This window comes from Tachypleus tridentatus, chromosome 12 (assembly GCF_004210375.1).
Source record: "Tachypleus tridentatus isolate NWPU-2018 chromosome 12, ASM421037v1, whole genome shotgun sequence".
In the NCBI taxonomy this organism is placed as follows: Eukaryota; Metazoa; Arthropoda; class Merostomata; order Xiphosura; family Limulidae; genus Tachypleus; species Tachypleus tridentatus.
Window position 1 is genome coordinate 12,671,648 of NC_134836.1, and position 15,849 is coordinate 12,687,496.

The 15,849-nt window shown below is 31.2% G+C and overlaps 1 protein-coding gene across 3 annotated transcripts in view; it reads left to right on the plus strand.

Annotated features, from left to right (window-relative positions):
• Positions 1-15,849, plus strand: part of Klp3A (kinesin-like protein 3A) — a 143,953-nt gene that overhangs the window by 93,034 nt on the left and 35,070 nt on the right. For all 3 annotated transcript variants that reach the window (XM_076472338.1, XM_076472339.1, XM_076472340.1), the window contains exon 17: positions 11,993-12,143. In XM_076472338.1, coding sequence (XP_076328453.1) covers positions 11,993-12,143 — 151 coding nt within the window. The remainder of the gene's footprint in view (positions 1-11,992; positions 12,144-15,849) is intronic.

The window sequence follows — 15,849 nt, forward strand, 5'->3', positions numbered from 1 at the left end:
ACACTTGTTACAAAGAACAAGAGACACTCATGTTAATGTAACACTTGTTACAAAGAACAAGAGACACTCATGTTAATGTAACACTTGTTACAAAGAACAAGAGACACATGTTAATCATGTTAATGTAACACTTGTTACAAAGAACAAGAGACACTCATGTTAATGTAACACTTGTTACAAAGAACAAGAGACACTCATGTTAATGTAACACTTGTTACAAAGAACAAGAAACAATCATGTTAATGTAACACTTGTTACAAAGAACAAGAGACACTCATGTTAATGTAACACTTGTTACACTTGTTACAAAGAACAAGAGACACTCATGTTAATGTAACACTTGTTACAAAGAACAAGAGACACTCATGTTAATGTAACACTTGTTACAAAGAACAAGAACACACTCATGTTAATGTAACACTTGTTACAAAGAACAAGAGACACTCATGTTAATGTAACACTTGTTACAAAGAACAAGAGACACTCATGTTAATGTAACACTTGTTACAAAGAACAAGAGACACTCATGTTAATGTAACACTTGTTACAAAGAACAAGAGACACTCATGTTAATGTAACACTTGTTACAAAGAACAAGAGACACTCATGTTAATGTAACACTTGTTACAAAGAACAAGAGACACTCATGTTAATGTAACACTTGTTACAAAGAACAAGAGACACTCATGTTAATGTAACACTTGTTACAAAGAACAAGAGACACTCATGTTAATGTAACACTTGTTACAAAGAACAAGAGACACTCATGTTAATGTAACACTTGTTACAAAGAACAAGAAACACACTCATGTTAATGTAACACTTGTTACAAAGAACAAGAGACACTCATGTTAATGTAACACTTGTTACAAAGAACAAGAGACACTCATGTTAATGTAACACTTGTTACAAAGAACAAGAGACACTCATGTTAATGTAACACTTGTTACAAAGAACAAGAGACACTCATGTTAATGTAACACTTGTTACAAAGAACAAGAGACACTCATGTTAATGTAACACTTGTTACAAAGAACAAGAGACACTCATGTTAATGTAACACTTGTTACAAAGAACAAGAGACACATGTTAATCATGTTAATGTGTTAATATAACACTTGTTACAAAAAACTAGACACTCATGTTAATGTAACACTTGTTACAAAGAACAAGAGACACTCATGTTAATGTAACACTTGTTACAAAGAACAAGAAACAATCATGTTAATGTAACACTTGTTACAAAGAACAAGAGACACTCATGTTAATGTAACACTTGTTACAAAGAACAAGAGACACTCATGTTAATGTAACACTTGTTACAAAGAACAAGAGACACTCATGTTAATGTAACACTTGTTACAAAGAACAAGAGACACTCATGTTAATGTAACACTTGTTACAAAGAACAAGAGACACTCATGTTAATGTAACACTTGTTACAAAGAACAAGAGACACTCATGTTAATGTAACACTTGTTACAAAGAACAAGAAACAATCATGTCAATGTAACACTTGTTACAAAGAACAAGAATGTACACAAGAGACATGTTAATGTAACACTTGTTACAAAGAACAAGAGACACTCATGTTAATGTAACACTTGTTACAAAGAACAAGAGACACTCATGTTAATGTAACACTTGTTACAAAGAACAAGAGACACACTCATGTTAATGTAACACTTGTTACAAAGAACAAGAGACACTCATGTTAATGTAACACTTGTTACAAAGAACAAGAGACACTCATGTTAATGTAACACTTGTTACAAAGAACAAGAGACAATCATGTTAATGTAACACTTGTTACAAAGAACAAGAGACACTCATGTTAATGTAACACTTGTTACAAAGAACAAGAGACACTCATGTTAATGTAACACTTGTTACAAAGAACAAGAGACACTCATGTTAATGTAACACTTGTTACAAAGAACAAGAAACAATCATGTCAATGTAACACTTGTTACAAAGAACAAGAGACACTCATGTTAATGTAACACTTGTTACAAAGAACAAGAGACACTCATGTTAATGTAACACTTGTTACAAAGAACAAGAGACACTCATGTTAATGTAACACTTGTTACAAAGAACAAGAGACACTCATGTTAATGTAACACTTGTTACAAAGAACAAGAGACACTCATGTTAATGTAACACTTGTTACAAAGAACAAGAGACACTCATGTTAATGTAACACTTGTTACAAAGAACAAGAGACACTCATGTTAATGTAACACTTGTTACAAAGAACAAGAGACACTCATGTTAATGTAACACTTGTTACAAAGAACAAGAGACACTCATGTTAATGTAACACTTGTTACAAAGAACAAGAGACACTGTTAATGTAACACTTGTTACAAAGAACAAGAGACACTCATGTTAATGTAACACTTGTTACAAAGAACAAGAGACACTCATGTTAATGTAACACTTGTTACAAAGAACAAGAGACACTCATGTTAATGTAACACTTGTTACAAAGAACAAGAGACACTCATGTTAATGTAACACTTGTTACAAAGAACAAGAGACACTCATGTTAATGTAACACTTGTTAATGTAAGAACAAAACACTTGAACAAACAAGAGACACTCATGTTAATGTAACACTTCTTACAAAGAACAAGAAACAATCATGTCAATGTAAAACTTGTTACAAAGAACAAGAGACACTCATGTTAATGTAACACTTGTTACAAAGAACAAGAGACACTCATGTTAATGTAACACTTGTTACAAAGAACAAGAGACAATCATGTTAATGTAACACTTGTTACAAAGAACAAGAGACACTCATGTTAATGTAACACTTGTTACAAAGAACAAGAGACACTCATGTTAATGTAACACTTGTTACAAAGAACAAGAAACAATCATGTCAATGTAACACTTGTTACAAAGAACAAGAGACACTCATGTTAATGTAACACTTGTTACAAAGAACAAGAAACACTCATGTTAATGTAACACTTGTTACAAAGAACAAGAAACACTCATGTTAATGTAACACTTGTTACAAAGAACAAGAGACACTCATGTTAATGTAACACTTGTTACAAAGAACAAGAGACACTCATGTTAATGTAACACTTGTTACAAAGAACAAGAGACACTCATGTTAATGTAACACTTGTTACAAAGAACAAGAGACACTCATGTTAATGTAACACTTGTTACAAAGAACAAGAGACACTCATGTTAATGTAACACTTGTTACAAAGAACAAGAGAACATGTTAATCATGTTAATGTAACACTTGTTACAAAGAACAAGAGACACTCATGTTAATGTAACACTTGTTACAAAGAACAAAGAACAAGAAACAATCATGTCAATGTAACACTTGTTACAAAGAACAAGAGCACTCATGATAATGTAACACTTGTTACAAAGAAGAAAAGACACTCATGTTAATGTAACAGTTATTATAAGGAACAAGAGACACTCATGTTAATGTAACACTTGTTACAAAGAACAAGAGACACTCATGTTAATGTAACACTTGTTACAAAGAACAAGAGACACTCATGTTAATGTAACACTTGTTACAAAGAACAAGAGACACTCATGTTAATGTAACACTTGTTACAAAGAACAAGAGACACTCATGTTAATGTAACACTTGTTACAAAGAACAAGAGACACTCATGTTAATGTAACACTTGTTACAAAGAACAAGAAACACTCATGTTAATGTAACACTTGTTACAAAGAACAAGAGACACTCATGTTAATGTAACACTTGTTACAAAGAACAAGAGACACTCATGTTAATGTAACACTTGTTACAAAGAACAAGAGACACTCATGTTAATGTAACACTTGTTACAAAGAACAAGAGACACTCATGTTAATGTAACACTTGTTACAAAGAACAAGAAACAATCATGTTAATGTAACACTTGTTACAAAGAACAAGAGACACATCATGTTAATGTAACACTTGTTACAAAGAACAAGAGACACTCATGTTAATGTAACACTTGTTACAAAGAACAAGAGACACTCATGTTAATGTAACACTTGTTACAAAGAACAAGAGACACTCATGTTAATGTAACACTTGTTACAAAGAACAAGAGACACTCATGTTAATGTAACACTTGTTACAAAGAACAAGAGACACTCATGTTAATGTAACACTTGTTACAAAGAACAAGAGACACTCATGTTAATGTAACACTTGTTACAAAGAACAAGAGACAAGAACACTTGTTACACACTGTTAATGTAACACTTGTTACAAAGAACAAGAGACACTCATGTTAATGTAACACTTGTTACAAAGAACAAGAGACACTCATGTTAATGTAACACTTGTTACAAAGAACAAGAGACACTCATGTTAATGTAACACTTGTTACAAAGAACAAGAGACACTCATGTTAATGTAACACTTGTTACAAAGAACAAGAGACACTCATGTTAATGTAACACTTGTTACAAAGAACAAGAGACACTCATGTTAATGTAACACTTGTTACAAAGAACAAGAGACACAATCATGTTAATGTAACACTTGTTACAAAGAACAAGAGACACTCATGTTAATGTAACACTTGTTACAAAGAACAAGAGACACTCATGTTAATGTAACACTTGTTACAAAGAACAAGAGACACTCATGTTAATGTAACACTTGTTACAAAGAACAAGAGACACTCATGTTAATGTAACACTTGTTACAAAGAACAAGAGACACTCATGTTAATGTAACACTTGTTACAAAGAACAAGAGACACTCATGTTAATGTAACACTTGTTACAAAGAACAAGAGACACTCATGTTAATGTAACACTTGTTACAAAGAACAAGAGACACTCATGTTAATGTAACACTTGTTACAAAGAACAAGAGACACTCATGTTAATGTAACACTTGTTACAAAGAACAAGAGACACTCATGTTAATGTAACACTTGTTACAAAGAACAAGAGACACTCATGTTAATGTAACACTTGTTACAAAGAACAAGAGACACTCATGTTAATGTAACACTTGTTACAAAGAACAAGAGACACTCATGTTAATGTAACACTTGTTACAAAGAACAAGAGACACTCATGTTAATGTAACACTTGTTACAAAGAACAAGAGACACTCATGTTAATGTAACACTTGTTACAAAGAACAAGAGACACTCATGTTAATGTAACACTTGTTACAAAGAACAAGAGACACTCATGTTAATGTAACACTTGTTACAAAGAACAAGAGACACTCATGTTAATGTAACACTTGTTACAAAGAACAAGAGACACTCATGTTAATGTAACACTTGTTACAAAGAACAAGAATGTACTCATGTTAATGTAACACTTGTTACAAAGAACAAGAGACACTCATGTTAATGTAACACTTGTTACAAAGAACAAGAGACACTCATGTTAATGTAACACTTGTTACAAAGAACAAGAGACACTCATGTTAATGTAACACTTGTTACAAAAAACAAGAGACACTCATGTTAATGTAACACTTGTTACAAAGAACAAAAGACACTCATGTTAATGTAACACTTGTTACAAAGAACAAGAGACACTCATGTTAATGTAACACTTGTTACAAAGAACAAGAGACACTCATGTTAATGTAACACTTGTTACAAAGAACAAGAGACACTCATGTTAATGTAACACTTGTTACAAAGAACAAGAGACACTCATGTTAATGTAACACTTGTTACAAAGAACAAGAGACACTCATGTTAATGTAACACTTGTTACAAAGAACAAGAGACACTCATGTTAATGTAACACTTGTTACAAAGAACAAGAGACACTCATGTTAATGTAACACTTGTTACAAAGAACAAGAGACACTCATGTTAATGTAACACTTGTTACAAAGAACAAGAGACACTCATGTTAATGTAACACTTGTTACAAAGAACAAGAGACACTCATGTTAATGTAACACTTGTTACAAAGAACAAAAGACACTCATGTTAATGTAACACTTGTTACAAAGAACAAGAGACACATGTTAATGTAACACTTATTACAAAGAACAAGAGACACTCATGTTAATGTAACACTTGTTACAAAGAACAAGAGACACTCATGTTAATGTAACACTTGTTACAAAGAACAAGAGACACATCATGTTAATGTAACACTTGTTACAAAGAACAAGAACAAGACACTCATGTTAATGTAACACTTGTTACAAAGAACAAGAACACTTGTTACAAAGAACAAGAGACAATCATGTTAATGTAACACTTGTTACAAAGAACAAGAGACACTCATGTTAATGTAACACTTGTTACAAAGAACAAGAGACTCATGTTAATGTAACACTTGTTACAAAGAACAAGAGACACTCATGTTAATGTAACACTTGTTACAAAGAACAAGAGACACTCATGTTAATGTAACACTTGTTACAAAGAACAAGAGACACTCATGTTAATGTAACACTTGTTACAAAGAACAAGAGACACTCATGTTAATGTAACACTTGTTACAAAGAACAAGAGACACTCATGTTAATGTAACACTTGTTACACACTTGTTACAAAGTTACAAAGAACAAGACACTCATGTTAATGTAACACTTGTTACAAAGAACAAGAGACACTCATGTTAATGTAACACTTGTTACAAAGAACAAGAGACACTCATGTTAATGTAACACTTGTTACAAAGAACAAGAGACACTGTAACACTTGTTACAAAGAACAAGAGACACTCATGTTAATGTAACACTTGTTACAAAGAACAAGAGACACTCATGTTAATGTAACACTTGTTACAAAGAACAAGAGACACTCATGTTAATGTAACACTTGTTACAAAGAACAAGAGACACTCATGTTAATGTAACACTTGTTACAAAGAACAAGAGACACTCATGTTAATGTAACACTTGTTACAAAGAACAAGAAACACTCATGTTAATGTAACACTTGTTACAAAGAACAAGAGACACTCATGTTAATGTAACACTTGTTACAAAGAACAAGAGACACTCATGTTAATGTAACACTTGTTACAAAGAACAAGAGACACTCATGTTAATGTAACACTTGTTACAAACAAGAACAACTCATGTTAATAAACACTTGTTACAAAGAACAAGAGACACTCATGTTAATGTAACACTTGTTACAAAGAACAAGAGACACTCATGTTAATGTAACACTTGTTACAAAGAACAAGAAACACTCATGTTAATGTAACACTTGTTACAAAGAACAAGAGACACTCATGTTAATGTAACACTTGTTACAAAGAACAAGAGACACTCATGTTAATGTAACACTTGTTACAAAGAACAAGAGACACTCATGTTAATGTAACACTTGTTACAAAGAACAAGAGACACATGTCATGTTAATGTAACACTTGTTACAAAGAACAAGAACAAGACACTCATGTTAATGTAACACTTGTTACAAAGAACAAGAGACACAATCATGTTAATGTAACACTTGTTACAAAGAACAAGAGACACTCATGTTAATGTAACACTTGTTACAAAGAACAAGAGAACTCATGTTAATGTAACACTTGTTACAAAGAACAAGAGACACTCATGTTAATGTAACACTTGTTACAAAGAACAAGAGACACTCATGTTAATGTAACACTTGTTACAAAACAACAAGACACAATCATGTTAATGTAACACTTGTTACAAAGAACAAGAGACACTCATGTTAATGTAACACTTGTTACAAAGAACAAGAAACAATCATGTTAATGTAACACTTGTTACAAAGAACAAGAGACACTCATGTTAATGTAACACTTGTTACAAAGAACAAGAGACACTCATGTTAATGTAACACTTGTTACAAAGAACAAGAGACACTCATGTTAATGTAACACTTGTTACAAAGAACAAGAGACAATCATGTTAATGTAACACTTGTTACAAAGAACAAGAGACACTCATGTTAATGTAACACTTGTTACAAAGAACAAGAACATGTTAATGTAACACTTGTTACAAAGAACAAGAGACACTCATGTTAATGTAACACTTGTTACAAAGAACAAGAGACACTCATGTTAATGTAACACTTGTTACAAAGAACAAGAGACACTCATGTTAATGTAACACTTGTTACAAAGAACAAGAGACACTCATGTCATGTTAATGTAACACTTGTTAATGTAACACTTGTTACAAAGAACAAGAGACACATGTTAATGTAACACTTTTTACAAAGAACAAGAGACACTCATGTTAATGTAACACTTGTTACAAAAACTAGACACTCATGTTAATCTAACACTTGTTACAAAGAACAAGAGACACTCATGTTAATGTAACACTTGTTACAAAGAACAAGAGAACACTCATCATGTTAATGTAACACTTGTTACAAAGAACAAGAGACACTCATGTTAATGTAACACTTGTTACAAAGAACAAGAGACACTCATGTTAATGTAACACTTGTTACAAAGAACAAGAGACACTCATGTTAATGTAACACTTGTTACAAAGAACAAGAGACACTCATGTTAATGTAACACTTGTTACAAAGAACAAGAGAATGTAACACTCATGTTAATGTAACACTTGTTACAAAGAACAAGAAACACTCATGTTAATGTAACACTTGTTACAAAGAACAAGAGACACTCATGTTAATGTAACACTTGTTACAAAGAACAAGAGACACTCATGTTAATGTAACACTTGTTACAAAGAACAAGAAGACAATCATGTTAATGTAACACTTGTTACAAAGAACAAGAGACACTCATGTTAATGTAACACTTGTTACAAAGAACAAGAGACACTCATGTTAATGTAACACTTGTTACAAAGAACAAGAGACACTCATGTTAATGTAACACTTGTTACAAGAGACACTCATGTTAATGTAACACTTGTTACAAAGAACAAGAGACACTCATGTTAATGTAACACTTGTTACAAAGAACAAGAGACACTCATGTTAATGTAACACTTGTTACAAAGAACAAGAGACACTCATGTTAATGTAACACTTGTTACAAAGAACAAGAGACACTCATGTTAATGTAACACTTGTTACAAAGAACAAGAGACACTCATGTTAATGTAACACTTGTTACAAAGAACAAGAGACACTCATGTTAATGTAACACTTGTTACAAAGAACAAGAGACACTCATGTTAATGTAACACTTGTTACAAAGAACAAGAGACACTCATGTTAATGTAACACTTGTTACAAAGAACAAGAGACACTCATGTTAATGTAACACTTGTTACAAAGAACAAGAGACACTCATGTTAATGTAACACTTGTTACAAAGAACAAGAGACACTCATGTTAATGTAACACTTGTTACAAAGAACAAGAGACACTCATGTTAATGTAACACTTGTTACAAAGAACAAGAGACACTCATGTTAATGTAACACTTGTTACAAAGAACAAGAGACACTCATGTTAATGTAACACTTGTTACAAAGAACAAGAGACACTCATGTTAATGTAACACTTGTTACAAAGAACAAGAGACACTCATGTTAATGTAACACTTGTTACAAAGAACAAGAGACACTCATGTTAATGTAACACTTGTTACAAAGAACAAGAGACACTCATGTTAATGTAACACTTGTTACAAAGAACAAGAGACACTCATGTTAATGTAACACTTGTTACAAAGAACAAGAGACACAAAGAACATGTTAATGTAACACTTGTTACAAAGAACAAGAGACACTCATGTTAATGTAACACTTGTTACAAAGAACAAGAGACACTCATGTTAATGTAACACTTGTTACAAAGAACAAGAGACACTCATTACAAAGAACAAGAGACACTCATGTTAATGTAACACTTGTTACAAAGAACAAGAGACACTCATGTTAATGTAACACTTGTTACAAAGAACAAGAGACACTCATGTTAATGTAACACTTGTTACAAAGAACAAGAGACACTCATGTTAATGTAACACTTGTTACAAAGAACAAGAGACACTCATGTTAATGTAACACTTGTTACAAAGAACAAGAAACAATCATGTTAATGTAACACTTGTTACAAAGAACAAGAGACACTCATGTTAATGTAACACTTGTTACAAAGAACAAGAGACACTCATGTTAATGTAACACTTGTTACAAAGAACAAGAGACACTCATGTTAATGTAACACTTGTTACAAAGAACAAGAGAACACTCATGTTAATGTAACACTTGTTACAAAGAACAAGAGACACTCATGTTAATGTAACACTTGTTACAAAGAACAAGAGACACTCATGTTAATGTAACACTTGTTACAAAAAGAACAAGAAACAATCATGTTAATGTAACACTTGTTACAAAGAACAAGAGACACTCATGTTAATGTAACACTTGTTACAAAGAACAAGAGACACTCATGTTAATGTAACACTTGTTACAAAGAACAAGAGACACTCATGTTAATGTAACACTTGTTACAAAGAACAAGAGACACTCATGTTAATGTAACACTTGTTACAAAGAACAAGAGACACTCATGTTAATGTAACACTTGTTACAAAGAACAAGAGACACTCATGTTAATGTAACACTTGTTACAAAGAACAAGAGACACTCATGTTAATGTAACACTTGTTACAAAGAACAAGAGACACTCATGTTAATGTAACACTTGTTACAAAGAACAAGAACACACTCATGTTAATGTAACACTTGTTACAAAGAACTAGAGACACTCATGTTAATGTAACACTTTTTACAAAGAACTAGAGACACTCATGTTAATGTAACACTTGTTACAAAGAACAAGAGACACTCATGTTATGTAACACTTGTTACAAAGAACAAGAGACACTCATGTTAATGTAACACTTGTTACAAAGAACAAGAGACACTCATGTTAATGTAACACTTGTTACAAAGAACAAGAGACACTCATGTTAATGTAACACTTGTTACAAAGAACAAGAGACACTCATGTTAATGTAACACTTGTTACAAAGAACAAGAGACACTCATGTTAATGTAACACTTGTTACAAAGAACAAGAAACAATCATGTCAATGTAACACTTGTTACAAAGAACAAGAGACACTCATGTTAATGTAACACTTGTTACAAAGAACAAGAGACACTCATGTTAATGTAACACTTGTTACAAAGAACAAGAGACACTCATGTTAATGTAACACTTGTTACAAAGAACAAGAGACACTCATGTTAATGTAACACTTGTTACAAAGAACAAGAGACACTCATGTTAATGTAACACTTGTTACAAAGAACAAGAGACAATCATGTTAATGTAACACTTGTTACAAAGAACAAGAGACACTCATGTTAATGTAACACTTGTTACAAAGAACAAGAGACACTCATGTTAATGTAACACTTGTTACAAAGAACAAGAGACACTCATGTTAATGTATAACACTTGTTACAAAGAACACAAACCCTGTTTGTGTGAAGCTATACTTAGTATTTGGTATAATTCTGTATTTACTCTGTGTGCCTTCATAAAATTTGGTAAGGTTATAGAAAAAAACAGTGTTGTACACAATACATTTAGTCACAATGAGGTATTGTTACTGAAGATTTGGTTATGAATTTATGAAACTTTCACCAGGTGAATCTTTCATGCTAAAAATAAAAATGTTACTTTTTAATCTTAATTTTCACATTTAATTTGCATAACTTCTAGATGTGTATGAATTACTAATTCTTTTCATCAACAGGTGTACTAAGTAATAGCCTTCTGTGGATGTTGGCTAGTGCGCATATTGCTTTTTGAGATTCAAAATTTATACCTTGCATTGTTATTGAGTTTTATTTCTCTGGATTAAAACAGAAGAACAAGTTTGTTTTTCATATATATGCTATATTCTTACATAAATACAAATCAAGATCAACTTGCCACAATAATTGGAGGCTTATAGTAACAGGAAAGATTTGCGATTAGTGTTACAAATAATTTTGTTTCCTTTTTTCTTAAGCTGTTGTCTTTATATTTTTTTGCTAAAGGTTGCTCATAGTTATTTTATCAATGAACAGAAGCGGGTAAGTGATGACCACCAGGAACCCGAAGCCTCTGATTCTGAAAAAAGAGGAGTTCTTTCCAGGATTAAAAGTCTGGAAAATGAACTAGAACTTCACAACATTCAAATATCTGATCTGCAACAGAAGATTCTAGATGCTGATCAAGGTGCACAATAATTATTACACTTAGAAACATTGAAACCTCTTATGTAAAATTTACTGACAGATTTTAACTACTTCTTTTACATAATTATGACTTTCCTGATGCTTCAGTATATACCACCAGTAGAACAAAAATAATTGACTGAATGTGAATTTTGTTTAAGTAGACATGTGTTTTTATTCTGGCTATAACTTTAGTTAATTTAATTAGTTTTATTAGATCTTCTACCTTATTTAGACAGCATGACTAACACTGGATACTAGTAAGTCAGATTGAGGATTTCATGATCTTGTTACATAGCTACTTTCAAATTGAATTAAACTACTTCATTATGAATGCACATTAATATACTTGGCATCGAAACATTTTATAATTGATATATTTGTATTATTTAAATTTAGATTTCATAATTTCAAAAAGAAATGTATAAATGAATTCACAGTTTTTACTTCTATGTATAATGTGACACATCTTTGCTCTGAATTTTTCATTTTGGATATTCTTTCTACCTCTATTTGAAGTTCTACATTTAATAAAAGATACATACATGTATAGGTATTGCTAAGATGTAGTTGAAGCTTATAGTCTCCCAATCTTCTTGCTTTCATGTCTTCCTGTTACATCCCATTTTTCAAACAATGTCATTAATTCTCTCTTACATTTGCTTATGGAATATTTATAACCAATAAAAAGAGAATATTTTAATTTATTAACTTCCTTATAAGACTAGCTTATTTTAAGAACAGTTTATGAATTATTCATCCTATAGGTTTATTCTTTGCTATTTCTGTGTCACCTTGATAGACCAACAGAATTATTTCAAACCACATATAACTTAATTATAAAGCTAGTTTGATTGCCATAGTTATAGGACATTGTATGCATTATGTATATTGTTATTTTGTGTTGAATATATGAAATACATATGAGTTGATTAAAATACTGACATCAACCCTACCAAGAAAGTTTTAATTATTGTTATAAAAATAATTAAAGTGCAAAACACAAACATATTACTTTGATATGAGTTGTGGGCTTACTAGCGATATATTTTTGTATTTTTGAGTAAGACCCTTTCTCACAATTATAGTTGGTAGTGGAGGATTAACTAACTGGAATGGCATTTGTCTGGATAAAGTGTTGCCATTCTCATCCACTTGTGTCAATGAAATTGGAGTTCAGTAGTGGCTCCTGTATGATGTCTGGACACAGAATAGGTTTAATTGCAAAAATGTAATAGTAGTTCAGTTATGAAGCATGTTGACTCCTTCACTGATATCTGCTAATAGTTTTATAAATATAAAAATTAAAATAATTTAATTTCATTTATGCATTTTCATAGTAAAAGATGTACTTGATAGTTTATCTCCACACCCGTGTCCTACTTTCTGTTATCTCTACCATTTTCACATTTCCTACTTCTGTTTAATATGCATGTGAACCAATGCTATGTGTTAAGTATTAATGGTGAACTAAGTGGGGTTAAGCTATTAATGGGATTTGCTAATCAATTAGTTGTTGGGCTCATTAATAAATTACATTCAAGAATTTGACTATTCTCATGTGAGACAAACATTTATATATCTAGGTTGTATGTGTTTTAAAATACCTTTTTCCAATTATTTTTTGTTTAATGTTGTACACAGCTTCAGGTACAACAGTTTAGGATTAAGTTACTTTTTTAATCCTGAAATGTTGTGTATGAAAATGCCATATACACAAAATTTCATGAAGCCTGTAATAAGCTGAAAATATGGTTAATACCATTCCTTATATTTCTTGCTGCAAACTTTAACAAAATTACTAAAGCTACTGGATGTTTGAAAATAAGCATTATGTTATGACTTTTGTTATTTATCTAAAATATAACAAACAGAACATTCTCAGGTTTTATTGTACACTCCCCTCAGAAACTTTTCACTAGTATAGTAAAAGCTGTTACATCACCAATCACAATTAGTAGGGTTAAGAATAAAGTATAAGATTGTTATTAAAGACTTTTATTTACTAACTAAAATAATCCTTCATTAAGAATCAATGTATTGAAGTAAAAGAGTGTAGCATTCTTATAGTACTTTATTACATTTTTTACGAACTTTTTTTTTAAATTGTCATGAATCCCATGTGATTAAACAATTAAATTTTATTCTCTCAATTTGTGGAAACAAATTCACTCCTGTGATAGGAAAAAATAGATTAACAGTTATTATTTGAAATGGAAAGTTGCAATCATATCAGGTGATTTCTTTGCAGAGATTGAGATGATTTATGAGATGGAACTTCTAATTTTGTTAGAAATATTAAACAGTAATCCTATGAATAGGTTATTATTAGACTGTTGTAGTCCATGACTAGTAATTTCTAACAAACACAGTTAAATCAGCCAACTATTCAACAATCATATTTTTTTGAACAAATGAAGAATAATGAATTTTAATTTCCTGCAATTTCTTTATTAACCCAGTGTTATCATAATTCATAAATGCCACCAAAATTTCTTTTCATAAGAAGAGAACTCAATTACAATTGACAAAAAGAAAAACATATTCAGGTATATAAATATAGTTGAAAATAAAATAACAATATTTATATGATAGATTAAATGACTTGTACCTTTAAATGTTATGGAATGCAATTTCAGATCATTTTTATTTTTCTACTATTTTATAATATACAGTTCAGATATATATAGATACTTAATGTATATGGAAAATGTTAAGCATAATATAATTTATAAGAATTCTAGAATAAGAGTTTCATTTTACTAAACCAATCCTAAGAATATGAGATGATATAAAAAATATAATTACTCTGAAAGAGACTTTTAGCAAGGAAAATGACAAAATTTATCCTTTTCAGATTATATCTGATCATTACTACAAAATATAATTCCTAAAATTAAAAAAATTGAGCCCGAGGTATAGCTATAGTAATATGCAAAATAAGAAGTAAGTACTTATTTCAGTATTACTATTTGTACATGTCAGTTGGATTTGTGTGTCAAACAAACAGTATTCATGGTTAAAAGATGGAAACAAAACTTGATATGTTTGGTATATACTATAATAGGTACTGAGCACAGAACAACAAAGTATATTTCTCATTTTTTAAAGTAGTTATCATTAGAAATAAGGTTGAACAATCCACATATTATTTTTCTTTGTATATATTGTATTGGTCCAATTATAATGTGATAGTTTATTGATTAATGACTTGGATGTAAAATTACTAGTCACCTCATAATTGTGGCCGACCACAGGCCCTTTCCCCCTACGTTATTCTGTTGCATTACTAAACATCTAGGTGGCATCTATCTGCACATGCATGCCAGACGTACACTCAAGGTTATTGCTAATTTTTGCAACTAAACCAGCTGCAAGCTGTTCAGTTATAGTATTGGTTTTGTGGACCTAAAAAAAAAGTTATGGTAGTAAATTTGTTCTTGACCATGGTTTCTGAAAATGGGGATTGCCTTATATTTTATATATAATTGGGTCAATATGATATATTTTGTTGTATAGATGCCCTAAGTGTTGTGACACTGATTATTGGGCCCGACATGGCCTAGCACGTTAAGGCGTGCACTTCATAATCTGAGGGTCGCGGGTTCATGCCCAAGTCGCGCCAAACATGCTCGCCCTCCCAGCCATGGGGGCGTTATAATGTGACGGTCAATCCCACTATTCATTGGTAAATAAGTAGCCCAAGA